Consider the following 27424-nt stretch of genomic DNA (forward strand, 5'->3'; position numbering starts at 1 on the left):
GATGTGTGCTTAGTGGGGTCTTTGAACCTGGATATTCATGTTTTTAAGTCCTTAAAATTTCATAAAATTCTTTCTTTTTTTATTGCCAAAACTTTAGGCAGTAGATTCTACACTTTAATCATTTTATTGCTTATTGCTTTGTGCCGCTCTGTTTCATGTGAAAAAAGAATTGTTTCTTGTGTTGTAAGCTTCCTCACTCTAAGCACTGTATTAGAATCTTTTTTTTAAGTTACTATAATTCCAGTATAGTTAACATACACTGTTATATTAGCTTTAGGTGTACAATATAGTGATTCAACAACTCCGTACATCTCCCTGTGCTCATCACAACAGGTGCACTCCTTAATCCCCATCACCTGTCTCACCCATCCCCCCCTTTTTTTTAAATTTATTTGACAGAGAGAGACACAGCGAGAGAGGGAACACAAGCAGGGGGAGAGGGAGAGGGAGAAACAGGCCTCCGGTGCCCCTCCACCTCCCCTCTGTTAACCACCAGTGTGTTCTCTATAGTTAAGAGTATGTTTTTTGGGGGGCACCAGGGTGGCTCAGTCGTTAAGTGTCTGCCTTTCACTCAGGTCATGGTCCCAGGGTCCTGGGATCGAGCCCCGCATCGGGCTCCCTGCTTCACGGGAGGACTGCTTCTCCCTCTTCCACTCCCCCCTGCTTGTGTTCCCTTTCTCACTGTGTCTCTCTCTGTCAAATAAATAAATAAAATATTTTTTTTTTAAAAGAGTCTTTTTGTTTGTCTCTCTCTTTTTTCCCTTTGCTTGTTTTGTTTCTTAAATTGTACATGTGAGTGAAATCATATGGTATTTGTCTTTTTCTGACTTATGTAGCTTAACATTATACTTCCTAGCACCATCTATGTTGTTGCAAATGGCAAAATTTTCATTCTTTTTTTTTAAGATTTTATTTATTTATTTATTCATGAAAGAGGGAGAGGCAGAGGGAGGAGCAGGCTTCCCGCTGAGCAGGGAGCCTGACGCGGGACTCGATGCCAGGACCCTGGGATCATGACCTGAGCCGAAGGCAGACACTTAACCATCTGAGCCACCCAGGCGCCCAAGATTTCATTCTTTTTTATAGGTGAATAATATTCCTTTGTATATGTATACTACATATTCTTTATCCATTCATCAATCAGTGGGTACTTGGACTGCTTCCATGTCTTGGCTAATGTAGATAATGCTGCTAAAAACATCAGGGTGCATGTATCCCTTTGAATCAATGTTTTTGTATTCTTTGGGTAGATAACCAGTAGTGTGATAGCTGGATCACAAGGGCAGTTCCATTTTTAACTTTTTGAAGAACCTCCATATTGTTTTCCAGAGTGACTATACCAGTTTGCATTAACACCAACAGTGCAGGGGGGTTCCTTTTTCTTCACATCCTCCCGAACACCCGTTGTTCCTTTTGTTGTTGATTTTAGCATTCTGACAGGTATGAGGTGATATCTCATTGTAGTTTTGATTTGCATTTCCGTGATGGTAAGTGATGATGATGAACATTTTTTTCATGTGTCTTTTGGCCATCTGGATGTCTTCTTTGGAGAAATGTGTATTCATGTCTTCTGCGCATTTTTAATTGGATTATTTGTTGTTTGGGTGTTGGGTTGTATACGTTCTTGATATATTTTGGATACTAACCCTTTATCAGATATGTCATTTGCAAATATCTTCTCCCATTCTGTAGGTTGCCTTTTAGTTTTGTTGATTGAATCCTTCGATATGCAGAAGTTTTATTATTTGAATGAAATCCCAATAGTTTATTTTTGCTTTTGTTTCCCTTGCCTCAGGAGACATATCTAGAAAAAAGCTGCTACAGCTGATGTCAAAGAGCTGCCTGTGCTCTCTTCTAGGATTTTTATGGTTTCAGGTCTCACATTTACATCTGTAATCCATTTGAATTTATTTTTGTTATGGTTTAAGAAAGTAATCCATGGATGCCTGGGTGGCTCATTCAGTTAAGCGTCTGACTCTTGATTTTGGCTCAGGTCATGATCTCAGGGTCATGAGATCGAGCCCTGTGTTGGGCTCTGTGCTGGGTATGGAGCCTACTTAAGATTCTCTCTCCCTCTTCCTCTGTCCCCCACGCCCTCACTGCCCTAGCTTGTGTACTCTCTCTCTTAAAAAAAAAAAAAAAGTGGTCCAGTTTTTTTCTTTTGCATGTTGCTATCCAGTTCCTAATACCATTTGTTGAAGAGATTGTCCTTTTCCCATTGGATATCCTTTCCTGCTTTGTTGAGATTAATGTACTATATAGTTATGGGTTTACTTCTGGGTTTTCAATTCTGTTCTATTGATCTATGTGACTATTTTTGTGCCAGTACCATACTGTTTTGATTAGCTAGTAAAAATGAATGGGTCAACCAGGAAATAAAAGAAGAAATAAAAAAGTACATGGAAACAAATGAAAATGAAACCACAGAAGTCCAAAACCTTTGGGATGCAGCAAAAGTGGTTGTAAGAGTGAAGCTGATAGCAATACAGGCCTATCTCAAGAAGCAAGAAAAATCTCAAATAAACAACCTAACCTGACACCTAAAGGAGCTAGAAAAAGAAGAAACAAAATCTAAAACCAGCAGATGGGAGGAAATAATAAAGATTAGAGTAGAGATAAATGATATAGAAATCAAAAAAACAGTAGATCAATGAAACCAGGAGCTGGGTTTTTTTGTTGTTTTTTTTTTAAATGATTTTATTTGTCAGAGCGAGAGAGCACAAGCAGGCAGAGGAAGAAGCAGGCTCCCAGCTGAGCAGAGAGCCTGATGCGGGGCTCGATCCCAGGACCCTGGGATCATGACCTGAACCGAAGGCAGACGCCCAACCGACTGAGCCACCGAGGCATCCCCAGAAGCTGTTTTTTGTTTGTTTGTTTGTTTTGTTTTTTAAAGATTTTATTTATTTATTTGAGAGAGACACAGCAAGAGAGGGAACACAAGCAGGGGGGAGTGGGAGAGGGAGAAGCAGGCCTCCTGTGGAGCAGGGAGCCCGATGCGGGGCTCGATCCCAGGACCCTGGGACCATGACCCAAGCGGAAGGCAAATGCTTAACAACTGAGCCACCCAGGTGCCCCAGGAGCTGATTTTTTGAGAAAAAAAGAAAAAAATCAATAAAATGGTTACACCTTTTGCCAGACTTTACAAGAAAAAAGAGAAGGGACTCAAACAAATAACATCATAAATGAGAGGGAAGAAATAACAACACCACGAAAATACAAACAATTGGGCGCCTGGGTGGCTCAGATGGTTAAGCATCTGCCTTTGGCTCAGGTCGTGATCCCGGGGTCCTAGAATTGAGTCCCGCATCGGGCTCCCTGCTGGGCAGGGAGCCTGCTTCTCCCTCTGCCTCTGCCTCTCTCTCTCTCTCTCTCTCTCTCTCTCTCTCTCTCTGACTCTCATGAATAAATTTAAAAAAAGAAAAAATTGCTAAAAAAAATACAAACAATTATAAGAGAACATTATGAAAAACTATATGCCAACAAATTGGACAACGTCGAAGAAAGGATAAACTCCTAGAAACATATAAACTACCAAACTGAAACAGGAAGAAATAGAAAATTTGAACAGACTATAACCAGCAAAGAGATTGAATCACTAATCCAAAAAACTCCCAACAGGGGTGGGTGGCGGGCTGGCTTAGTCAGTAAAGCATGAGACTCCTAATCTTGGGGTTGTGAGTTTAAACCCCATGTTGGATGCAGAGATTACTTAAAAATAAAATCTTTATTTTTTTTAAGTTTTTATTTATTTGTGAGAGGAGAGCGAGAGAGAGCACACATGCATAAACAGGGGTAGAGGCAGGCAGAGGGAGAAGCAGGCTCCCCACTGAGCAAGGAGCCTGATGTGGGACTCGATCCCAGGACCCTGGGATCATGACCTGAGCCGAAGGCAGATGCTTAACTGACTGAGCCACCCAGGCGCCCCTACATAATGGATTTTTAATATTCAAAGTGGGATTTCTGGGTCCAGCTTTTCATAGATATTGCCACATTGCTTTCCAAAAGCATTGTAACACTTCACATTCCTAACTGCACTTAGGAAAGTATTTGTTTTCCCACCTTTTCTCCAGTTCTGAATGTTTTCTCATTTTTTATTTTTTTTCAAGCTTCAAGTTTATCCTTTTTCCCCCATTATTTCAACTCAGGCACCATTTTATGTTGGTTTATTGAATATTGCAGAGTAGGGGTGAAATACCCATCCTTCCAATACACATGTTATTTACCCTCTCATTCCCTTTACACCCCATCATCCCACTTTCTCCCAAAGCTATCTAGGTTTCCTGCTCTCAGAAATTAATACTTTAGGATGTGAGGGCAATCTGGCTGCAACATCTGTCACCTCACTGATGGCCAGCATTGATTCCCCTGACCTGGCTGGCTAGGGGTGTTCCCTTCCTCCTTCACTGCTCCATTTGCGTCCCTCCCGAAGCTGCGCGCTTGGTCAAAGAGGACGACCTTCCCGGATAGAGGAGGACCGTTCTTTGGTCAAGGGTATACGAGTAGCTGTGCTCCCTGCTAGAACCTCCAAACAAGCTCTCAAGGTCCATTTGTAGGAGAACGTAGGGTAGTCAAGCTTCCAAGACTCCAGACACATCCAAATGAGGCGCTGCACATGGCAGTCTGCCTTTCTTTAGGAAAAAAAATTTAAATAAATAAAATAAAATAAAAAGAAATTAATACTTTATCTTCGCTTTGTGTTTAATGCTGTGGACAGCATTGTTTAGTGACTAAAGCCTTCGGCAACTCTGAGCAGCAAGCCTGAGAAATTAGGTTGAGAGGATGACAATATGTTGTAGTGCAGGGACTTTGGAGCCAGATTGTTGTGTGATCTCTGGAAAATTACCCACCCCCTCTAAACCTCGGTTTTTCCATCCACAAAACAGTGATATTAGTACCTTCCTCCTGTTGTACACTACTGTTCTGAGGATTGCGTTAGAATGGTCCCTGGTACACATCGTTATTAGTATCAGGTCTTGCTTCCTAGGAGGCCCAGAGATTAGGTGACTGACCCATCTGGAGGCTCCAGGCTAAAAAGGGTTGTCATTAGGACTTCAACACTTGAACCCGGGTCTTTTGACCTTTTTAGTCAGTTTTTGTACCATGTCAAAGCTGCCTTTGGTCACTTCTCGGGGACTTATTTTGGTCACCTTTTTATCAGTCACAACATGGCTACAGTGGGCTGGCCTGAAATATTTGTTGAATGAGTGAATTAATGAGTAAATGTTTTCTACTAGGAAATCCCCAAAAGGCTGTTATGTAAATTGTGGGGACAGTGGCTTTCAGCCTATTTTTCTGTGTAGCCATCTGTATCTTCTCAAGAATTGTTGGTCATTGCCTCCCTAAGTGCTTCCCTAAGCCTTTGGAGGCCCTGGCTGAGTTAATTTTTTAGTTCATGAGGGCGCCTGGGTGGCTCAGATGGTTAAGCGTCTGCCTTCAGCTCAGGTCATGATCCCAGAGTCCTGGGATCGGGTCCCGCATCGGGCTCCCTGCTCCTTGGGAGCCTGCTTCTCTCTCTCTCTCTCTGTCTCTCATGAATAAATAAATCTTTAAAAAAATTTTTAAAAATAATTTTTTAGTTCATGAACTCCAGGGATTAACCAGTCTGCTACCCTAAACTGTAGTTCCTTCCTAACCAGAATTATGAATAATCGGTGATTTTATATATTAGGCTGCTTCAGGTATATGGAAGCAGGCAGAAGACAGGCGATTCCTGGGTCACAGAATTGAGTGATAGTTTATTACTCAAACCACAGCAGTAGTTAGACTTTTAGCTTTTTTGGTGCTGGTTCCTCAAGCCCTAATTCCCACAGAGCCATGCAAAGAGCTATATAACATTGCACACGTGGTGGGTTGCATTACGGTAGAAGCACCCTGAACTTATCTTCTATAATGGACAGTATAACCTTTGCTCTAGAAGGAGCTGTTATCTTTATTATACTGGACAGTGAGCATGCCTGTCCTTTGCTCTAAAGGAAGATACTTTATCTTCCAAAGGTTGATATACACACATCTTCAAAAAGATAGTCCAGAACACAGGGCAATTAGTGCCTTACTTTCCTGACACGGAGACACAGGAGCCATCCATGGAGAATTGTTTTCCCACGTTGTTTTTGCTGCTCCTCTCTACACTTAGGCTTGCTAGGTCAAGTAAGTTTACCTGGCACTGAAGAGAGATAAATTGGCAGTTTCTGCCCTGAAGGTTACGGGAGATAGTCTGGTAGGGAAGAAGACATGCCACAAATACTTGTAACATAGGGAGACCTGAGCAATAAGAAATGTGAACCCCACTAGCACTGCTCTCATCAAGAACAGTGATCCTTCTTACTAGATTTCTCCAGTCTGATGCTGTTGACTGATGCTCCTTTTTGAAACTCTTATCCCTTGTCACTGTGACCCATTTGTTCCAGGTTTTTCTCTTACCTCTTTTGGTTTCCTTCTCTTCCTACTTTTTGGCTTTGTCCTTTCAGCTTGCCCCTTAAAATGTTAGTGGGCCTCAGGGCTCCATCCTCAACTGTCTATTTAGGTAGAATGTTTTGTGACTCACTAACCGCTATGGCTTTAAGATGACATATTATAATGTTAAGGACCCCTATCTTACCCGGTTCTCTGCACTGGACACCTTTGCTTGGATTCATTCTTTTAGTACCAGGTGTTTGGGATATTGTGGGTATACAAGGTCATTTCATAGTCTCTGCCCTTCCCAGACATAGTCTCATGCAAAGAGCGGCATTAATCAAATAATCACTCATTGAAGATGTTGAATCTGGTTAAGGAGGTCAGGCCCTGAGACAATGACACTTGGACAGATGTCGTAATGATGAACTGCAGTTAAGTTGGGAAAGGGATTGGGAGAGAATTCCTGTCTGAGGGAACAGCTTTTGCAAAGGCTCTGTGGCAGAAGGGAATATGGCGAGCAAAAGAGCTGAAGTTCAATAGGGCTGAAGTGAGTGGGGAACTTGATGCAAAATAAGGCTGGAGAGTTGGTGTGTGGGCCAGACCATGGACGGCCTGATAAGCTATGTCAAGTTTTGTCTTTAGCCCAAGAGCGGAGAGCTCCTGAAACTTTAAGCAGAATTATGTATTTTGTTTTGTTTAAACACCTTTTATGTAAATAAAAATTGATTTGTTAAAAAAAACAAAGAACATTTATTTGACTGGTATTTAGATCACGGGATTAAGTTTAAAAAACCGGGAGTGTTTTGCAAAACTCTTTGGCTTTAAGTCATCGGTTTCATCATCCACTTCCGTTTTTCTCGAGGGGGCGGGGTGGAGAAAGGATTCCTCGCTTCTACCGTCGGTCTAAACTGAGGCGCGTCCTGGAGTTCCGGCGCGCTGTGTAGTCGTCAGCGGTTACGTAAAACTGACGAGGCGGAATTGCCGGGCAATGGGGTGGGAGGGGTCAGTGGGAAAAATGCCGTGCGATTGGCTGTTTATCAGCCGTATGTTAATTAAAATGATAACTTGAAATGTCTTCTGAAACGCTTTCTGTTCAAAAACGCTTTGTCGAACTTTGATAATGGAACAGTTCTTTGGGAAATACATACTATTGTACATTTGGAAAGAATAGTGACGTTAAATAAAGTCACCATGGCTAAAATGTATGTGGGTTTCTTCCACTTTGGAAAGTTAGGGGATGTGCTGTTAAGACTATACTTTCAGGGATCATTTCTATAGTTCGTTACTAGAGAAGTTTCTCTGAACGTGTAGAGTACCCGAAACCACGAGGAGGATTCGCAGTGTTCTCTTCTGAGCGTGAAGTCGGTTTTCGGTGTTGCTTTTGTAACTGCCGATTTCCATTGATGATCGTTCTACTCCTCCTTGGGGGAGTTAGAGGAAGAGAACGCAGTCTGAGTGGTTTTGTTTTTTTATGGTCGTTTAAAGTAGTTGTTGTGTGTTTTTTGAGGTGGTTCTGTGCGGGCGTTGTGGTTAGTTTTGGAAGGTTGTTTGGTGCTCTTTTTGTAATCAGAGTGGTGGTGGTGGTCGCCCTGATGATTTTTAGTTTTTGATTTTTCTGGGTGGGGTAGTAGTAGCGTTGTATTTGGGATCTTTGGTTCTTAGTGTTAACGTTACGAATGAAGGGCTTATGTTGTACTTGTTAAGTAGTTTTTCCATTTTTTTAGTGTACAGCGTTTGTATTTCGGAGAGTATGGTCATAGAAACCGCACGTGTTTTGACGTGGGGCTGAAGCAAAGATTCTGTGAAGAGTGTTCTTACCCGAGTAAACCAAACCACTTGGGTTTCTTTTAGAAGTTTTATGTATAGTACTTTTGATGAATAAACGTGGTTGTGTTTTAATTTATTCTTAGTTTTTGATGTTTGTGGTGTTATGAAAGGGTTTGTGTTTTGGAGAAAAATTTATATTACTAATATGTGATAGTACTGTGTAGAGGAATGTTTGTTTTCTAGCATGAGCTTTTTTAATTTTATATTAGGAAGTTTTCTGATATTTGTATTCATTTTTGCGTTTATTTTGCAGGAATTTGTGTTGATGCAGTTAACTCCTTGGGCCAGACTGCACTTTTTGTTGCAGCATTATTAGGCTTTACGAAATTAGTTGATGTTCTGGTGGATTATGGATCAGATCCAAATCAGTAAGTATAATGAGATGGCTCTTTAGAAAATAGTATTCTTTAAAAATGAGTTGGGGCATTTGGAAAACAATTTGAGAAGATATTAAAAGAACCTTTACTAATTTTTTAAGGGTTTCTTTTCTAGTTTTATTGGGTTAAAACTGACATTTAACATTAAGTTTAAGGTGTACAAACCTTTACTAATTTATATTAATGAAATACAGTTGCACAGCTATGTTGAAACATAGTTTTAACTGCTAATGAAGTTTTCTGGGCAGTTTTACTAGGTCCAGTAAAATAAGGGGAACTTAATTGCTATTTATTAAATAGTACTGTTTGCATATTTCCACCCCAGGTTATAATTTGTATGATTCACTTAAGCAGTTTAACATACCCACCAACCAATAATATACTTGACATCACTTTCTCAGGATCACTTGCCTTGCTCTTGTAATTGTGGTCCAAAAGAATATGAGTTTAACAGTTGGCCCAACTTTTAATGTGGAACGGTGTAGTTTGCTTTTCCGAGGGCTTTTCCAGGCACCAGCTCACTTGATCTTCACAACCACCTCCTTGAGAGGGAGGGGACAGCAGGTACTTTTACAGTTCCTATCGGACAGAACCAGGAACAGGTTTTGAACACTTACCATGATTCTAGCTGATTTCCACAGGAATTCCAGAATATAATCATAAACATCATAAAGTAGCATTCCCATCTTACATGAGGAGGCCCTGCTTAATGTACTTTAAAAAGTATTGATATCAGAAGATTTGGGGGGCTTTGTTTTGTTTTTTGTTTTTTATAGGGTTGCTTGCTTAGTGGGAGAAAACTTGGAAGTTTCCAAAAGTATAAAGAAAAAACACCAATTGACATTAGAATTCTATAACCCAGATATAAATTAATACAGTGAACATTTTGCTGTTTCCTTCTAGACTCACATATACTCTCCTGTCCTGTGTTAATGTTTAATTTCAAAGCTCAGAAAGAAAGGGCTGGCTCATCTGTTTGCAGGTAACAGTGCAGTAGGAGGCCACACTGGGAACCCCTGGCGTTCGTAGCAAAAATGCAGCATTTTCCAGTCATCTTTAATTATGTCTGTTTTGTGGAGGCTTAGAGTTGGATTCTTTAAAGAATAAATCATTCAAACATTTAATATTCCAGGTTAGGGAGCTAAGGCCCAGAAAATTTAAGTGACTGGCCTATAATGGTGTGTTAATGATTAGAGCTGAGACCAGGAGCCCAGGCATTAAGAACTTAGTTTGACTTTCCTTTTTTAGAAGTCCCCATGATGCCAGGGGGAGGTAGGAAAGGACATTGTCAAAGGGGGGGAAGGCAAACCCCTTGGCTTTGTATTTTTTTTTTTTTTTAAGATTTTATTTATTTATTTGAGAGAGAGAGAATGAGAGATAGCACGAGAGGGAAGAGGGTCAGAGGGAGAAGCAGACTCCCCGCCGAGCAGGGAGCCCGATGTGGGACTCGATCCCGGGACTCCAGGATCATGACCTGAGCCGAAGGCAGTCGCTTAACCGGCTGAGCCACCCAGGCGCCCTTGGCTTTGTATTTTGTGATAGGACTGTTTTCATGTGACTTAAAAAATATCTGTTGATCAAAGTGAAGGGAAATTTCTGGGGGGAGGTTGTATTACTAAGTGCTCAAAGGAAATGCTGTGATGGCACAGACCTATTGAACTCACAAAGTCAAATACCTGTGGGACCAAGTGGAGTTTATGGGCACAGGCTCTCTCTAAGAAGGGTTAGGTATTTGTTGCTCCTGGGTAGGAAAGGGAGCCAGGAAGGCCAGATCTTCTAAATTTCCAAGAGGCTGAAAATCCCAATTTTTTTTTTTAAGATTTTATATATATACATATATATATTTACTTATTTTTTATTATTTATTTATTTGACAGAGAGAGAGAGAGCAAGAACAGGAGCACAAGCAGGGGAAGTGGGAGAGGGAGAAGCAGGCTTCCTGCCGAGCGGGGAGCCTGATGTGGGGCTCGATCCCAGGACCCTGGGATCATGACCCGAGCTGAAGGCAGGTGCTTAACGACTGAGCCACCCAGGTGCCCCAAGATTTTATATATTTATTTGAGAGCAAGAGAGAGAGCATGAGCTGGGGGGAGAGGGAGAGGGAGAAGCAGGCTGCCCATTGAGCAGGGAGCCCAATGTGGGGCTTTATCACAGGACCCTGAGATCATGACCTGAGCCGAAGGCAGAGGCTTAACTGACTGAGCCACCCAGGTGCCCCTGAAAATCCCAATTTTTAATGTGAAATCTCCCAAATATTAAATATTGTCCATTATTTTATTTTATTAATTAAAGATTTTTAAGTAGGTGCTACACCCAGCATGGAGCCTAGCACAGGGCTTGAACTCACAACCCTGAGAGCAAGAGTTAAATGTTTAACCTACTGAGCCACCCATGTATCCCTTGTCCATTATTTTAAATTCCTTATTTAAACACTATGTCAACCTAATAAAACATGCCTCTGAGTTGCCAAATCACTCTGCAGGCCTCTAGTTTCAACCTCTAGGAGGATTTTATGGTTCTTACAGTGCAGTGTGCAATAGGAGACTGAACTACCAGTAGGAGAGAGCTCATAATGAGCTATCAAGTGGGTGCAGGCCAGCCTTGTTGGCATCACCTGGGGAACTTGTAAAAAGCACACATTCCTGGGCCTCATGCTTGCAGGTTCTGATTTAGTCTGGTGTATACTCTGACACTCAGTGGCCCGTTCACTAAATTAGGGTACATACATTAGAATACTATGCAGCTGTTAAAAACAATGGAGGTGACTTGTATATTGTCATATGGAAATTTCTCCAAGATACAGTTAAGTGAAAAGACTTAAATGCAGAACAGTTTACATAGCATATTCTTATTCCTCCCTGTATATGCAGAGAACATTTCTGAAAGCGTACAAAAACATGTAACAGTAGTTGCCTTTGAGCAAGAGAACTAGGGGTCTGGACTGGGAGACTTTTTTGAAAGATTTTATTTATTTATTTATTTAAAGATTTTTGTTTCTTTTTTTTTAAGATTTTATTCATTTGACAGAGAGAGACACAGTAAGAGGGGGAATACAAGCAGGGGGAGTAGGAGAAGGAGAAGCAGGCCTCCCGCTGAGCGGGAGGTTATGTTATGGACACTGATACTAACAGTGGCTCTATCCCAGGACCCTGGGACCATGACCTGAGCCAAGGGCAGGCGTCCCTAAAGATTTGTTTCTTTAAAGATTTTATTTATTTATTTGACAGAGATAGCAAGAGCAGGAATACAAGCAGGGGAAGTGGCAGGCAGAGGGAGAAGCAGGCTTCCCGCTGAGCAGGGAGCCCGATGCGGGGCTTGATCCCAGGACCCTGGGACCATGACCTGAGCCGAAGGCAGACGCTTAACCGACTGAGCCACCCAGGTGTCCCCAGAGTTGTGGATTCTTAATCGGATTGCTGGTGCTAGGGTTTTGCGGGCCTCTACTGTAGGACTTGGGAGATAGAGAGGGATGGTCTCTGGTTGGGCTGTGCTTCACCACCCCGACCCCAGGACACTATAGTCATGAAGAAATTGTTTCAGAGCAGCCAGTATCAAAAGGCAATGGGGAAGGGAACACCAGATTTAGAACCAGACCCATACCTGAGTATGAATCTCAGCTTTGCCCTTTTGTTTCCTCATCTATTAATTGGAACATGATACCACCTTGAAGGGTAGAGGTAAGGATGGAAAAAGGGGATGTGTATAAAGCTCCTATTGGCACAGCCTCACAAATGGTATTATAATCCTCCTTCCAAAGGTTGCCTTTGTAGAAAGGGAGCCTTGTGTCACCCATTGACTGCCCCCCCACCCCACTCTGTGGAAGGCAGGAGTGTTATGGACACTGATACTAACACCTCCCCCTCCAGCCGCTGCTTCGATGGAAGCACTCCTGTTCACGCAGCAGCATTTTCAGGCAATCAGTGGATCCTCAGCAAACTGCTGGATGCAGGGGGTGATCTTCGACTCCATGACGAGAAGGGTCGAAACCCGCAGACCTGGGCCCTGACGGCAGGGAAGGAGCGCAGCACCGCGGTAAGGATGGGCCTGCTCTGTAGCCACAGCCAAGGCAGAGCACTGAGCTGGGAGTCAGGAGCCCAGGGGGCAGGGAAGGGCTGATCGTGGGGACAGCACAGGGCTTGCAGTGGCCTTGGCATTGGCACTGGATACACAGGCCTGGGTTGAAGCAAGTTAAACAGCTATAAAACCTCAGGCAAATCTAGTGAAACTTTTTGGTCATCCATTCAGTGAAGAGGGAGAATAATTGTAATTTTGACCCTTAACTAGCACTAACTACACATCACATGTTCTGAATTAAATTAATTAAATATTAAGTCATTTAATCTTCACAACTCTCAATGAGATACTGTTATTGTCCCCATTTTACAGATGGGGAAACTGAGGCCCATTGACATTTTGTAACTTGCTGAGGCCACACACTGGCAGGTGTGATGTGTTTGAATGAGGTCTGAATAACATAACAAATGTAAAGCATAAAGTGCAGGCACAATACTGGGCATATGGGGGAAAAGGGAGGTGGGCAGAGTCCTCCATTCCCTCCTTCTGGTTCTCCAACTCATTAGCTGTTGGCCTTGGACAAGTAATTTTGCTCCTTCTGCCTCAGTTTCCTCATCTGTTGAAGGAGTTGGACAAAATTTTTTTCCTTTTTAAAATAATTTATTTAAATTCAATTAATTAACATGTAGATTGTAGATTGGATTCTACAATGTGCTATTAGTTTCAGAGGTGGAGTTCAGTGATTCCTCACTTACGTAATACCCAGTGTCCATTACATCACGTGCTATCCTTAATGTCCATCACCCAGTTACCCCATCCCCCCACCCCCTCCCCTCCAGCAACCCTCAGTTTGGTTCCTATGATTAAGAGTTTCTTATGGTTTATCTACCGTTCTAATTTCATCTTGTTTTATTTTTTCCTCCCCTCCCCTTTGCTCCTCTGCTTTGTTTCTTAAACTCCACATATGAGATCATATGATAATTGTCGTTCTCTGATTGACTTATTTCACTTAGCATAATACCCTCTAGTTCCATCCATGTTGCAAATGGCAAGATTTCATTTTTTTGATGGCTGAGTAGTATTCCATCGTATATACATACCACATCTTTATCCATTCACATGTTGATGGACATCTGGGCTCTTTCCATAGTTTGGCTATTGTGGACATTGCTCTATAAACATTGGGGTGCAAGTGCCCCTGCAGATCACTACATTTGTATCTTTGGGGTAAATACCCAGTAGTGCAATTGCTAGGTTGTAGGGTAGCTCTATTTTCAACTTTTTGAGGAACAGGGAGTTGGAGGAAATTATTGCCAAATCACCTCCCTGGAAACATCTCCATACCTGTAAAAAATCACCTGGGCCCTATCCTTTCCACAGATTTCCCTGTCAGGGACTCCTGGCTCCTCAGATCTTTCAGGTCAGAGTGTTCCAGGTCCACTGAAGGCCAGGGTAGCTCTTAGTTCGCTGCAGCATTGAACATCTCCGCGGTATGTTGCAGATGGTGGAGTTCATGCAGCGCTGTGCCTCGCACATGCAGGCCATCATACAGGGTTTCTCTTATGACCTCCTGAAGAAGATTGACTCCCCTCAGCGGCTCATCTGTGGCCCACCCCGGTTTGGCGGTCTCATACAGGGGTGAGTGCTGCCTTGAGCAGAGTGGGATATTTGGCATCACCCCAGCCTTCCTTGTAGGAGCCCTGCAACATGGGCCACCAAGGTTCCTCCGTGTTGGTCCCATCTGGCATCTGGCCCACTCTAAGTGGTGAACTCTGACAGAGAGGATGTGGCCACTGCAGAAGTGGCCAGAGGAGCACCTTTGGCGGCCCTGCCCCCATGCAGGAATGTGGGGGGTTGGGAGGGGAAATGAGTTCTGGGCTCTAGTGGGAACCACCCTGAGGTTAGTGGTTAACAAAGAACTTTTCAGGTCTGAGGAGCTCAGCAGAAAACTCCTCAGTAGAGCAGCCAACTGACTTTTGTGTCATCTCCCAAAGCATGGAGAGAAAGCTCCTTTATTCCCAAGATTGCAAAACATGAATGCTTAACTTAACCTTCCTCAGGCTGTTTTAAGCTGGTGTGAGAGGACTACTGCTAGCTGGGTGGGCAGCCTCCCTGCCCCCATCACTGGAGGTGGACCTCAGGCTTCTTTCCATGCTCAACTACCTAGCTCTTTTAAATTCTTAGGGCGTTATTGACTTAGGGTTTGTATGCACAGAATCCTTTCCATTTTAATTTTCTCTGATGGCATGACTTTCTGTAATCAGTGTCTCTAGACTTGTCACACCCTCATGGTCTCCCTCTTTCTGTCCTGCCCTGAGCAAGTCCTGGTTTTCTTCCAATGAGCTAGATATCGCTGACTTCTCAGGAAAGATGAGCTAATTCCCTTGAGGACTAGTTATTCCTAACTGCTCCTCTTGCTGCCCCTCTTGTGGGTCAGCATCTAGAACAACCTTTTATTTTTTAAAGATTTATTTATTTATTTATTTGACAGAGAGACAGCAAGAGAGGGAACACAAACAGGGGGAGTGGGAGAGGGAGAAGCAGACTCCCCACTGAGCAGGGAGCCTGATGTGGGGCTCGATCCCAGGACCCTGGGATCATGACCTGAGCCGAAGGAAGATACCTAATGACTGAGCCACCCAGGTGCCCCTAGAACAACCTTTTAAAAATGGAAATCGAGGGCGCCTGGGTGGCTCAGTTGGTTAAGCGACTGCCTTCGGCTCAGGTCATGATCCTGGAGTCCCGGAATCGAGTCCCGCATCGGGCTCCCTGCTCAGCGGGGAGTCTGCTTCTCCCTCTGACCCTCTTCCCTCTTGTGCTCTCTATCTCTCTCTAATAAATAAATAAATTCTTAAAAAAAAATGGAAATCGAGTTGTGCCACTCTTTGCTAAAAACCCTTTAGGGTAGGGCATTCTCCATAGCTATCAGGATAAACTCCCAAATCCCTTATCTGACCTTGGAGGCCCTACTGGGTTCAACTCCTGTCACCTCCTTGCCTGCCCCTGCCACTCCCCCTTGTGTGGAGCTCCCTCATTCAGCGTTTGGAGAGACTTGTCCCAGTTTGTAATGATTTTATTTATATATGTTCTTGCCTGTTTCTAATAAGACTGAACACTGCCAACTGAGAAAAGGAGGTAAAACTGAACAAGAGACAAAGGCCTTTTATTTGGGGGTCTCAGAATTGCAATCCAGGGAGCACAGATTCTGGTAGCCAGCAGAGAAGTGGGGAAAGTGAGCCTTTTTTATGAGAAAGAAGGGGGGGGTAATTATATAACAGATAAAGAAAAGAAGAGAAAAAAAATTTGTTAACTGGTGCTAACTGCTTGAGCTGTTTTTAATTACTCCCTATTTTATTGGTGCTATCAAATGGAGCTGTTCTTGGTAGGCATCCATTAACTATTCTGTCTTAAAGTTCATACCAACAGTTTTATGGTGTGAATACCTTTTGTTCTGTTGAATTTCATGGGCAACTTCTTGTAAAACCATTGCTGCTTCTGTCCCAGTTCAGGAGTTCATTAGTCAGAAAGAAAGATGGAGCTTCAAAATGGAGTCTCTCATATTTTATAGTTAGATGAAACATTATTCTTTTTATGGGGTTGGACCACAGAGTGCCTAACGGAAAGTAGAGTGGAAGTACGCACATCTCCCTTTTTTAATGTAAAGAAACCATGTGAGTCCATGGGATAAGAATTGGCCTCTCAGACCTGAGTGGTGCCATGTCAGATAAGATTCCTCACAGGTACGTGTTTACATCTCAGAGCCTGGTTGGGGGAAAGACAATTGAGAAGAACGGATGGTTGTACGGTTGTAGATAAGCGGAGTCCGTTTTCTCCCCTCCACCCAGCTGAGCTTACATAGACATGGCCTGAGGAATTTAGGGAAAAGAGCAAGAAATGTGGTTGATCTGAGTGCAGTTGTTGCCCGGGTCCCTGCTTAAACAGAGCTCCTGCCCTCCAAAGAGCCACTCACACAGCTGGGCAGCCCCAGTGGGGAGGCCTGCCCTTGCTGCCACCTCAAAATCTGTTCCCCTGCTCAGGAAAGAGTTGCTGTCCCCTAGATCTTCACTTAACCTCCTAGCACTTTAATGTGCAGAAGGGACAGCCTGGCCCGAGTTGCCAAGGAGATAAAGCCTGGAAGTACTTCCGAAAGCAGAAATCAAATAATTTACTTCTGTACATGAAAAATGGGCACATGGAGCCTCACAGAGCTCACATGGGGTGAGGATGAGTGCACGCTGTCACCCGCAGCTCCTTTGCCATTTGCCGAGGAAGGGAACATGGCTCTGGCAGTAGCAGAATGTTTTGTTCTTCAGTCTGAGCCCAAACTACTGAATCAGAAAGCATTAACTGAGAACCTGCTGCGTGCATGGCACTGTGTCAGCCTCTGGGAGTGAAAGAAATAAGCCACTCCTTTCAAGACACCTTCAGTTAATGGGGGTCCCAGTGTGCAGGTGCTGGTTTGGATGTGGTATATGGGAAGAGAAGTGGTTGAATGAGCAGCATCAAGGTCTGGTCTCTCCTGCTGCTCTGTGACCCCCGGCTAACAGGTTCCCTCTCTCTCTGGGCTTCATTTGTCCCATCTATAAAAATAAAAGTTGAATAAAGTATGTTTTGATTCATTCCAGCTTTGACCATCTGAATTAATCCCCCCCAACCTCCCCAAACTTAGCAGTTTCAAATAGCAATAAACGTTTGTATCTCATACAATTTCTGTAGGTCAGGACTCAGGGAATGGCTTAGCTGTATGGATCTGGCTCAGGGTTTCTTACAAAGTTGTAGTCAAGATGTCAGGTGGGGCTTTATCATCTGAAGGTCTGGGACTGGAGGATCCAGTTCCAAGATGGCATACTCCCATGGCTGACAGATTGGACCAGGGTGTTGAGCTTCTCCATAGGGCTGCTGGAGTGTCCTCACAACATGGCAGCTGGCCTCCTTCAGAGCAGGTAATCGGAGCATCATCAGAACAGAAGCCCTGATGGATCCAGCCTTGGAATTCAACCACTCTGTCATTTCTTCAGTGTCCAGTGGGCTAACAGGTCTGCCCTATCTGACCTGTAAGGGGTTTCACAAAGACAGGATTACCAGGAGGTAGAAATCACAGGGCCCTCTCACAGGCTGGCTATTATATCATCTGTAGTTCCATGATAAAAAGTAGTCAAGACAAAATGAACTACACATTCTCCTAGCTTGGTTCAGCATTGTTCCTCTGGATATGGGTGGTTAATTCTTAACTTTTCTTCCATTTAAAACTATTTCTAGAAACCCTAATGGCTCTCCTAATCGTCTGTTTAAAGCTGGAGTCATTTCTGCGCAAAATATCTACAGCTTTGGCTTTGGGAAGGTAAGAGGCTACCGGGGACACCCAGCATTTGCAGGGCCAACTGGAGAGCCACCTGGCCCTGGCTCTGACCCCCTACCCCCAACTTTGTGCAGCTCTTCCTTCCTTATCCTCTTCAGAGAGGTAGTTCTCTTCTTTTACCACTTTTTTTTTTTTTAATATTTTATTTATTTGACACAGAGTGAGTACAAGCAGGTGGAGTGGCAGGCAGAGGGAGAAGCAGACTCCCTGCTGAGCAGGGAGCCTGATGCAGGGCTGGATCCCAGGACCCTGGGATCATGACCTGAGCCCAAGGCAGACTTTTAACCGACTGTGCCACCCAGGCGCCCCTTCTTTTACCACTTCTGCAGAACAGAGACCCGTCAGTGCTCTGTCCTTACAGAAAAATGGAGAAAGCCCTGGAAAGTTCCCTTGAATGACCTTGTGCTACATTTGGGGAGTTTAGAAAATGATCCTTTAATTAATTCCCAGTGAGGGCCCCAGACTTGTCTCCTTGAAGAGAAGCAGAGAGCTACACTGACCCCTTGGATCTTCTTTGTGTGTGTGTGTGTTTTAAGTTTATTTATGTATTTATTTAAGTAATCTCTGTACCCAGTGTGGGGCTTGAACTCAGGAGCCGCAGATCAAGATATCGAGTCCAAGAGATCAAGAGTCGCAGGCTCTTCTGACTGAGCCAGCCACGCGCCCGCCCCTCTCCCCTTGGGTCTTATTTGTGATTGACTTGCCCTCCATAAGTTTTTATTGGAATGCCTTTAAGGAATTGAGATTTTGAACTGAGAAATGTTTTGAGGGAAAATAGTATCTTTTAGGTTCTTGGTTCTGCCCATCAGAGAGAGACGTTTGGGCATGTAGCTGGGTGTCTGGGTGCTGCTTGCCGACAGTTTAGTCTCTAGCCCTACATCTGCTGGTTGTGCCAAGGCAGCCTTGGTGGGGAGTGGGGGAGAAGGAGTGTTGGCTTTGGTCGCACATGGGCTGGGGTTCTGTGGGGGCCTGAGCCTCAGCCTGGTACTTCAGACAGGTGTCTAACCTCTTTTCATGAGCCTTGGCTTCCTCAATAGTGAAAGAGAAAGAATATTACAACCTTGCAGGGTTTCTAGGCAGACTAAAGAGAATAAAAATTAGAGAATAGTGTCCAGGGCATAGGGGAGTTCAGCAAGTTGGTCAGTAGCCCCTATTGTTATTTTAGCTGACTGACAAGATTCTTGGGGCATTTTACTTTTCCTCTTTTCTCCCCTTGATTTGACACTGTGCTTTGCTTTCAGTTTTATCTCACAGGGGGAGCACAGCTGGCCTACCTAGGATCTCTCCCAGTAATTGGAGAAAAGGAAGTGATTCAAGCTGATGATGAGCCTACCTTCTCTTTCTTTAGTGGCCCCTACATGGTCATGACCAAGTAAGCAGAAGCTGGCCCGTGGGAGGTCTGATGTAGTCCCACAGGAAGGGTGGGCTTCATGTGACTCCCTTATGTGTGGAGGCTTTCTCCTCCAACACAAGGAAACATGAAGAACAGATGTCTAAATCAGGGTTTCTCAACCTGGACACCACTGATGTTTGTGGCTGGTATCGTTTGTTGCTGGGGGCTGTCCTGTGCATTGTAGGAGGTTTAAGAGCATTCTCTGGTTCTACTCACTAGATGCCAGTAGCAGCCTCCACTGACCCCCTTCGCCCACAGTTGTGACTGTGACAACCAGAGTGTCTACAGGCCTTGCCAGATTCTACCCCCTCCTCCCCTGCCCCATTGAGAACGACTCATGATGCTGTTCTAACCTCTCTGTTTTCTAGAGAGTTTGAGGAAGCTTAGTGGTGACTTTCTGGCCTCTGATTTAGGCCAGAGGGTATTGATCAAGGCTTCTGTGGAAGCCAGAACAGGCATCAGCTGCAGCTCTCAGCAGCCAACTGCAGCAGGAGCGGCAGTAAGGGGATTTGGCTATGACAGAAGTCCTGGGGGTGTTCTCAGTCCCGCCTTGGGCAGAGTTGTCCTGCCCAAGGTCTCTTGCTCTCCTAGAACCTGGATATATCTTCCCTGCCTCAAAGAAGCACTCTTCCAAAAAGGCCTCTGCCAGCCTCCTGAGGCCCTCTGTCCCTTACAGATACACCCTTGTTTCCTGCCTGTGCCACAGATTTGTAGCCAGGTCCCCCCTCCTCTTTGTCCTACTGCTGTGGTCTTTGTCCAAGTCATCAGTATCCCTCACCCAGACTGGCCTCCTAGCCAGCTCCCCATTCTCTGATGCCCCTTCCTACCATTCCCCACACTGCTGGTGCTGTTGTTTTTCTAAAATGCAGACCTGATCGAGTCACTCCCTCCCTTGAATCCTTCAGTGACTTCTTGCCACCTATACTAAGTTCCCCAGGGTGCTTTATGATAGGGGGAGGAGGGGAGGCGGAGGGAGGACTCAAGGGTGCAGGGTGGGGAGGCGCTTTATAGATTCCTTGTAATACCGCTTCTCTGGTCTTCGGCTGGGAGAGCTGCTCACTCCCCGCTGCTCACACTTTCTCCTGTCCTTGTAGCCTGGTGTGGAACGGGAGCAGGGTCACAGTGAAGGAGCTGAATCTCCCCACCCACCCTCAGTGCAGCAGGCTTAGGCTGGCTGACTTGTTAATTGCAGAGCAGGAGCACAGCAGGTGAGAAGAAAGTCCAGGGGCCTGGTGCATTACAGTCCAGGTCTCTTTACAGACCCAGGTTCAGGGCTATACAGTACTGTCCTTGGGGTGTGGAGACCAGCCCCCCTCAGCCTCAGTATTTCCTGACTGTTAGAATTGGTTCATTTGACTTCCAAGGGCTACCAAGAGAGAGAAGGGGGGTTAATGAATAGCCAGAGTGGTGGGGATGGTGGTGGTGAGGGGCTTAATTCTCTTAGTTGATTGATTTCCCATAACCCGTGTCTCTGATGGTCAAGCCTCCCATTCAGCAGCCCCCTGAGGCCCTTCCCCTTTATGGCCTTGTGCCCATCAGGACAGCATGCATAGTCCTGTCTTCATAGACCATGGCTGTGCATGAGATCCACACAACTGAGGAACTGAGTCTCTGCTACTGAGGACATGCTCAAGGGTGTACCTTCTACCCTGGGTTTCCTGTGGCTCCAGGGTCAGCCCTTCAGCTCTTGCTGAGGCAGGATCTTGATTCATGGTTTCACTCTGGGACTGCTGAGTGAGTGGACCTGGTTCCTTGAGTAGGCCACCCAACCCCTGCAAGAGGTGTGTTAGAGGCCAACCTCTTCATTTTGGGGAAGTCAGCGTAAAGGGACCCAAGGAAGCTGGAAGGACACATGTACACAATGTGGACTTTGATATGAGACTGAGGGGTGTGTGACCTTGGGCAAGTTCCTGACATCTCCCTGACCTTAGTTTCCTTATCTCAAAAATGAGTAGAAGGATATATATATTTCTTACAGGTGGTTATTAGGATGTGGATGATGTGTGTAAAGTGCCTGATCTGTAGCTCTTGGCAACAATGTTGTTGTTACTGGTGACTCTGAGTCCTCAGGGTTTGATCAGTGAGAGGCCATAGATTCCCCTCCCCCCTCCCCCCCACCCTGTTTTCTTAGAAAGACATAGTGTACAAATGCTATTTGTTTAGAATGTGTTCAAGGGGCCTAGAAGGAAGGAAAGCACCCATTTTTTCCTCCTATCTTCTTTTCCCTCTGCCTTATCTGAAGCTGCTTTTGTTTTGTAGCAAGCTCCGGCACCCCCACCTGCTGCAGTTGATGGCTGTGTGCCTGTCCCAGGACCTAGAGAAGACCCGCCTTGTGTATGAGCGCATCACTGTCGGCACACTGTTCAGTGTCCTCCACGAACGGGTAAATGGCTGTTTCCAGGGATTTTGTCTTGCTGCCCTCCCCACTTCTCCCCATTGCCCTATTCCCCTACCCCAGCAGTGAAGTTTCCATTAATGTGTGCAGGGAAGATAAACCTCCTAATTCTTTACTTTCTAGGGCTATATATGCACCATTTAAGGCTGATAAGCACCTGGCTGGAACTAGTGTAATTTTATTGTTGTCTGTCCTGTTTTTTCATCAGAACTCTAAGAGCTCAACAGACCTAGAAAACAAACAGATGCATTTCTAGCTAACTGTAATCAAACAACCCTTGGCTGGCTTGCTTGTTTACTTACTTGCTTGCTTTATTTGTTTATTTTTTACAGATTTTATTTATTTGACAGAGAGAGTATGTGTGCACAAGCAGGGGGAGTGGCAGGCAGAAGGAGAGGGAGAAGCAGGCTCCACCGCATTGACCTGAGACGAAGGCAGATGCTTAACCAACTGAGCCACCCAGATGCGCCAACCCCTGGCTTTAATTCCCTGTATTTTCACTTGTGTCTTTCAGGACCTTTGCTGTAGAGAGAGGTTTGTTTATATACGGACCTGTATCACTCCCTCTCACTTTTCAAATTTCCTTATGGGAACATCTTCCAGGGCCCACAGACTCCCTAAAGAAGTGTGCTTTGGGCTGAGATGTGGCTTCAGAGAGGTTCTAAAGCATTTGCTTTTCTTTCTCCATGACTTTGTTCTACAGACCCTGGGCAAGAATGAGAAGAGACCCTCCAGGAAGGGTCCTTCCCCAAAATGGCTAGCCATTCCTCCTGCCTGAGGACTTCCCATTAGTGTTATTTCTCCTTCCCTCCTCATCCCTCTCTTTTCTTCTCTTGTCATTTGATGAAGCCATTACCTTAAAATGCCATTTCTCTGGGGCACTGTGGCTCAGTCATTAAGCATCTGCATTCGGCTCAGGTCATGATCCCAGGGTCCTGGGATCGAGCCCCGCATCGGGCTCCCTGCTCCATGGGAAGCCTGCTTCTCCCTCTCCCTCTCCCCCTGCTTGTGTTCCCTCTCTCGCTGTGTCTCTCTCTGTCAAATAAATAAATAAAATCTTAAAAAAAAAAAGCCATTACTCTGGGGAACAGGATAGAGAGCCCAGAAATAAACCCACACTTATGTGGTCAGTTAATGTGCAACAAAGGAGGCAGGAACATACAATGGGGAAAAGACAGTCTTTTTATCAAATGTTGTTGGGAAAATTGGACAGCCACATGCAGAAGAATGGACCACTTTGTTACACCATACACAAAAATAAACTCAAAATGGATTGCAGACCTAAATGTGAGCCTTGAAACCATCAAACTCCTAAAAGAAATCACAGACAGTAATCTCTTGGTTATGGGCCTTAGCAACATATTTAAGGATATATCTCCTCAGGCAAGGGAAACAAAAGCAAAAATAAATTACTGGAAATACACCAAATAAAAAGCTTATGCACAGCAAAGGAAATCAACAAAACAAAAAGGCAACCAACTAAATGGAAGAAGATATTTTCAAATGAAATATCTGATAAGGAGTTAATATCCAAAATACATAAAGAACTTATATAACTGACTACAAAAAATGCCAAATAATCCCATTAAAATGGACAGAGGACCTGAATAGACATTTTTTCCAAAGAAGACATAGAGATGGCAGACAGACACATGAGAAGATGTTCAGCATCACTTATCATCAGGGAAATGCAAATCAAAACTACAGTGAGATATCACGTCACACAAGTCAGAATGGCTAGAATCAGAAAGACAAGAAAAAACAAGTTTAGCGAGGATGTGGAGAAAAGGGAACCCTTGTGCAGTGTTGGTGGGCATGTAAATTGGTGCAACCACTGGAAAATAGTATGGAGGTTTCTCAAAAAATTAAAAATAGAATTACTATATAATCTAGCAATTCCACTACTAGGTATTTATGCAAAGAAAATGAAAATACCGGGGCACCTGGGTGGCTCAGTCAGTTAAGTGTCTGCCTTTGCCTCAGGATCAAGCCCCGCATTGGGCTCCCTACTCAGCAGGAAGTCTGCTTCTCTCTCTCCCTCTGCCTGCCACTCCCCCTGCTCATTCTCTCTCTCTCTCAAATAAATCTTTTTTTTAAAGATTTTATTTATTATTTACTTGACAGAGACACAGCAACAGAGGGAACACAAGCAGGGGGAGTGGGAGAGGGAGAAGCAGGCTCCCTGCTGAGCAGGGAGCCCGATGTAGGGCTCGATCCCAGGACCCCAGGATCATGACCTGAGCTGAAGGCAGATGCTTAACGACTGAGCCACCCAGATGCCCCAATAAATGAAATCTTTAAAAAGAAAATGAAAATACCAATTCAAAAAGATATGCAGCCCTATATTTATTGTAGCATTATTTATAATAGCCAAGATATGGAAGCAACCTGTGTCCATGAACAGGTGAATGGGTAAAGAAGATGTGAGATATATATACGTGAGTGGGTATATATGTATGTGTATATATGTATGTGCATAATATATGATATGTATGTATAATATATAGGATATATGTATATACATATATATAATGTGAAATTATTATAATGTGAGATATATATCTCACATATGGAGTATTAGCCATTAAAAAGAATGAAATTTGCCATTTTCAATAATGTGGATGGACCTAAAGAGAATATTATGCTAAGTGAAATAAGTCAGACAGGGGTGCCTGGGTTGTTAAGCATCTGCCTTCAGCTGAGGTCATGATTCCAGGGTCCTGGGATAGAGCCCTGCATGGGGTTCTCTGCTCAGCCGGAAGCCTGCTTTTCCCTCTCACTCTGCCTACTTGTGCTCTCCCTCTCTTTCTCTCTCTCTGTCAACTAAATAAATAAAATCTTAAAAAGAAATAATCAGACAGAGAAAGACAAATATATCATTTCACTTGTATGTGGAAACTAAAAAAACAACTAAATAAACAATAACAGACTCATAAATACAGAGACCAAACTAGTGGTTGCCAGAGGGGCAGAGGGTGGGGGATGGGCAAAATAGGTGAAGGGAATTAAGAGGTACAAGCTTAACCTTATAAAATTACAAGCCATGAAGATGAAAGTATAGTGTAGGCAATATTGTAATAGTGTATGGTGACGGATGGTGACTCTACTTAACTTAAAGATGGTGAGCATTATGTAATGTATAGAATTCTTGAATTACTGTGTTGTACACCTGAAACTAATACAATATTGTATGTCAGTCATACTTCAATAATAAGTTTTGTTTTTTTGTTTTCAAAAGAATGCCGTTTCTCTGGGGAGAGATCAATATGAATTTAATCAGCCAGATACGTTGGTGTGAGCGTATTTCTTTCCTCTTAGGCTCAATCCTCTTGCTGGGGCAGGGGCTGGACTGATCCTTTAGGCTTCCAGGTTCTCCCAGTAGCACAGGCTTGAATGGGGGGGTGCAGGGCAGGTTCATTGGTGGTGGGATGGTGGTGGTGAGCCCACCCTGGAGACACATACCAGGCTTTGAGAATTTTCTCCTCGTTTTTTTGTGGTGTAAAGTAGCTCAGTTCAGGGAAAGGAGTCCAGCTTTGGAGCCGGGGGCCCTGGGTCAGTGGGACTTTAGGCCAGTCACTTAACTTCCCTGAGCATGAGGTTCCCCATTTGTAAAATGGGGACTGGGGGTAGCTGTGAGGATCAGTTGAAAAGACTGGAAACTGCAAAGCATTCTGCCTCATCCGGGGCCCAGCCCTGTTGCTCCTGGCCGTTTTACCCCTTGATTCCAGCGCTCCCAGTTCCCCGTGCTGCACATGGAGGTGATCGTGCACTTGCTGCTCCAGATAGCCGATGCCCTGAGATACTTGCATTCCCGGGGGTTTATCCACCGCTCCCTCAGCTCCTATGCCATCCACATCGTCTCCACAGGCGAAGCAAGGCTAACCAACCTGGAGTATATGACAGAAAGGTAGGTGCTGTAGAGAAAGAATCTGATCTGGGCGGGCCTCTTCATCATTGGTGGGCTGAATTGTTAATCACTGGGGAAAGAGGTTTCCCAAATGCCTTGCCCTGTCTGCCAAGGTTAGAAGGACTTTGGGGAAGTTGCTTCTGCTCAAGACATTCTCATTTTAATAAACACTTAACAAGCAAGGGCCCCTATTAGCCAGTATGTGTAAATGCTCTGTCTACTTCAAAATTTTCAGTGGCTTAACACAACCAAGGTGTGTTTCTCACTCACATTGCAGTGTAGTGTGTGTGTTGGAGGGAGGCACCCACTGTGTTCCAAGTTCCTCCCATCCATAGTTCTGCTGTTTCCAAGTCCCAGTCCCTCACTGTGGTCTTTGCATTGCTGGTCAGTGAAGAGAGAGCATGGAGGGGCACGTGGTATTTAGGGGCCAGCCTGAAGTGGCTATATCATTGCTTCCCACTTTGTAGTCTCCTCCTCACTGCAGGGAGGCTGGGAAATGTGTCATAGCTGTGCATCCTGGAAGGACAGAGAGGTGATGGGTGCTGACGAGCCTTACAATTGGTCACGCCTCCTACTCCTGGGCAAGGTACTTGGCTGCGTGGGCACTAAGGACATTCCCTGCCCTCGAGGGGCTCAGCGCAGTGAGGGGGCAGAGACAAAAACAACACCCTCATTCAAGGGTTGGTGGGTGGGCTTCATTTTCCATTTGGCAGGAGTCAAAGTCCTCCTGAGAGTTGGGGGTACCTGCCGTCTCCTGTCTCTGGGCTCTGGAAGGCAGAGGACCTCTCCTGTGCTTCCTTGCTGCCTTCCATAGCTTGAGCTTCAGCCCATTGTTGGTTCTGCTCTGCTGTGAAGCTTCAGCCACTGGGCAGACCTCTTGCTCAGCCCTGCCTACCTCAGCTTACCTTTGCCCCCACCTATGCCCCCTCCCCCCAATCACTGAGGCTTTGTTTCAGTTTCTTGCTGGTCATTGCTCCTCACATATTCTGTAATGTATTTTTCTCACTATGTGAAAAGCTCTGTGAGGGCAGGGATTTCTGTTTTATCCACTGCTGTATCTCAAATGCCTAAAACAGGCCTTCACACAGTAAGCGCTCAGCATATGTTTTTTGAATAAATGAAACAGACTCACTTCCCAGACTGCACATTCCCCTGGTCCTTCTGCCTGCAGAGCAGAGTCAGGGGGCTTGGTTGTATTTGGCCCATGTGGGCCTTGGTGAAGAGTTTGAATTTTTTATCCTAAGAATGACACGAAGGGCTTTTTTTTTTTTTTTTTTTTTTGAGCAGGATGGTGTCATGAATGATTGACAGGCTAAGAAGGTCCCTTTGGCTCCTGCATGTGAAGAAGGGGCTGAAAGGGGACAAGAGAGAGGCAGGGGGACAGTTGGGGTGTGACTGCAGCAGTTCTCCACGTGAGTCCTGTCTCCAGTCTAGCTGCTCAGCCTCAGATCTGGTCCATTCTCAGTTCCAGTTTAAACTTTCCCATGTCTCCACATTGCCTACAAGATGAAGTCCAGGCATTTTGCAGGGTGTGGAAACCTTCCAAGGTGGGGCTCCATCACAGTGCCAGCCGTGTCGCTTCCCCCTCCCTGCCTGGCATCGAAGCCACTTTTGGTCTAGGCCATTTCTGGGTGCTGCTCCCCGCATCTGGAATAGTCAGCACTCACCTGTTTATCCTCTTAAACTCACCTCAGGCACAGTCTCCCACCACAGCCATGAAGCCTATCCTGAAGCCCTGGTCCCCACAGCACTTTGT

At 44.7% G+C, this 27424-nt stretch overlaps 1 protein-coding gene and 1 non-coding gene across 11 annotated transcripts in view; both read left to right on the forward strand.

The window, feature by feature from the left end:
- The window catches only part of TEX14 (testis expressed 14, intercellular bridge forming factor), a 114236-nt gene that overhangs the window by 45742 nt on the left and 41070 nt on the right, over positions 1-27424 (forward strand). For 9 of the 10 annotated variants that reach the window (XR_012374458.1, XM_025851044.2, XM_073879513.1 and 6 more), the window contains exons 3-10: positions 8477-8591; positions 12467-12632; positions 14116-14252; positions 17874-17955; positions 19215-19345; positions 20461-20574; positions 21626-21749; positions 25490-25668. Coding sequence is in view for 9 of the 10 variants with exons in the window: in XM_025851044.2 (XP_025706829.1) it covers positions 8477-8591; positions 12467-12632; positions 14116-14252; positions 17874-17955; positions 19215-19345; positions 20461-20574; positions 21626-21749; positions 25490-25668 (1048 nt within the window). In the remaining variant the exon portion in view is untranslated. The remainder of the gene's footprint in view (positions 1-8476; positions 8592-12466; positions 12633-14115; positions 14253-17873; positions 17956-19214; positions 19346-20460; positions 20575-21625; positions 21750-25489; positions 25669-27424) is intronic. The other variant, XM_073879517.1, reaches the window with a different exon arrangement.
- On the forward strand, positions 7644-7856 carry LOC112808473 (small nucleolar RNA U3). The gene has a single exon (XR_003204351.1). It is a non-coding gene; the product is annotated as a small nucleolar RNA U3 (small nucleolar RNA).

Source organism: Callorhinus ursinus, unplaced genomic scaffold (assembly GCF_003265705.2).
Source record: "Callorhinus ursinus isolate GAN/ISIS: 27379988/994484 unplaced genomic scaffold, GSC_fseal_2.0 scaffold34, whole genome shotgun sequence".
In the NCBI taxonomy this organism is placed as follows: Eukaryota; Metazoa; Chordata; class Mammalia; order Carnivora; family Otariidae; genus Callorhinus; species Callorhinus ursinus.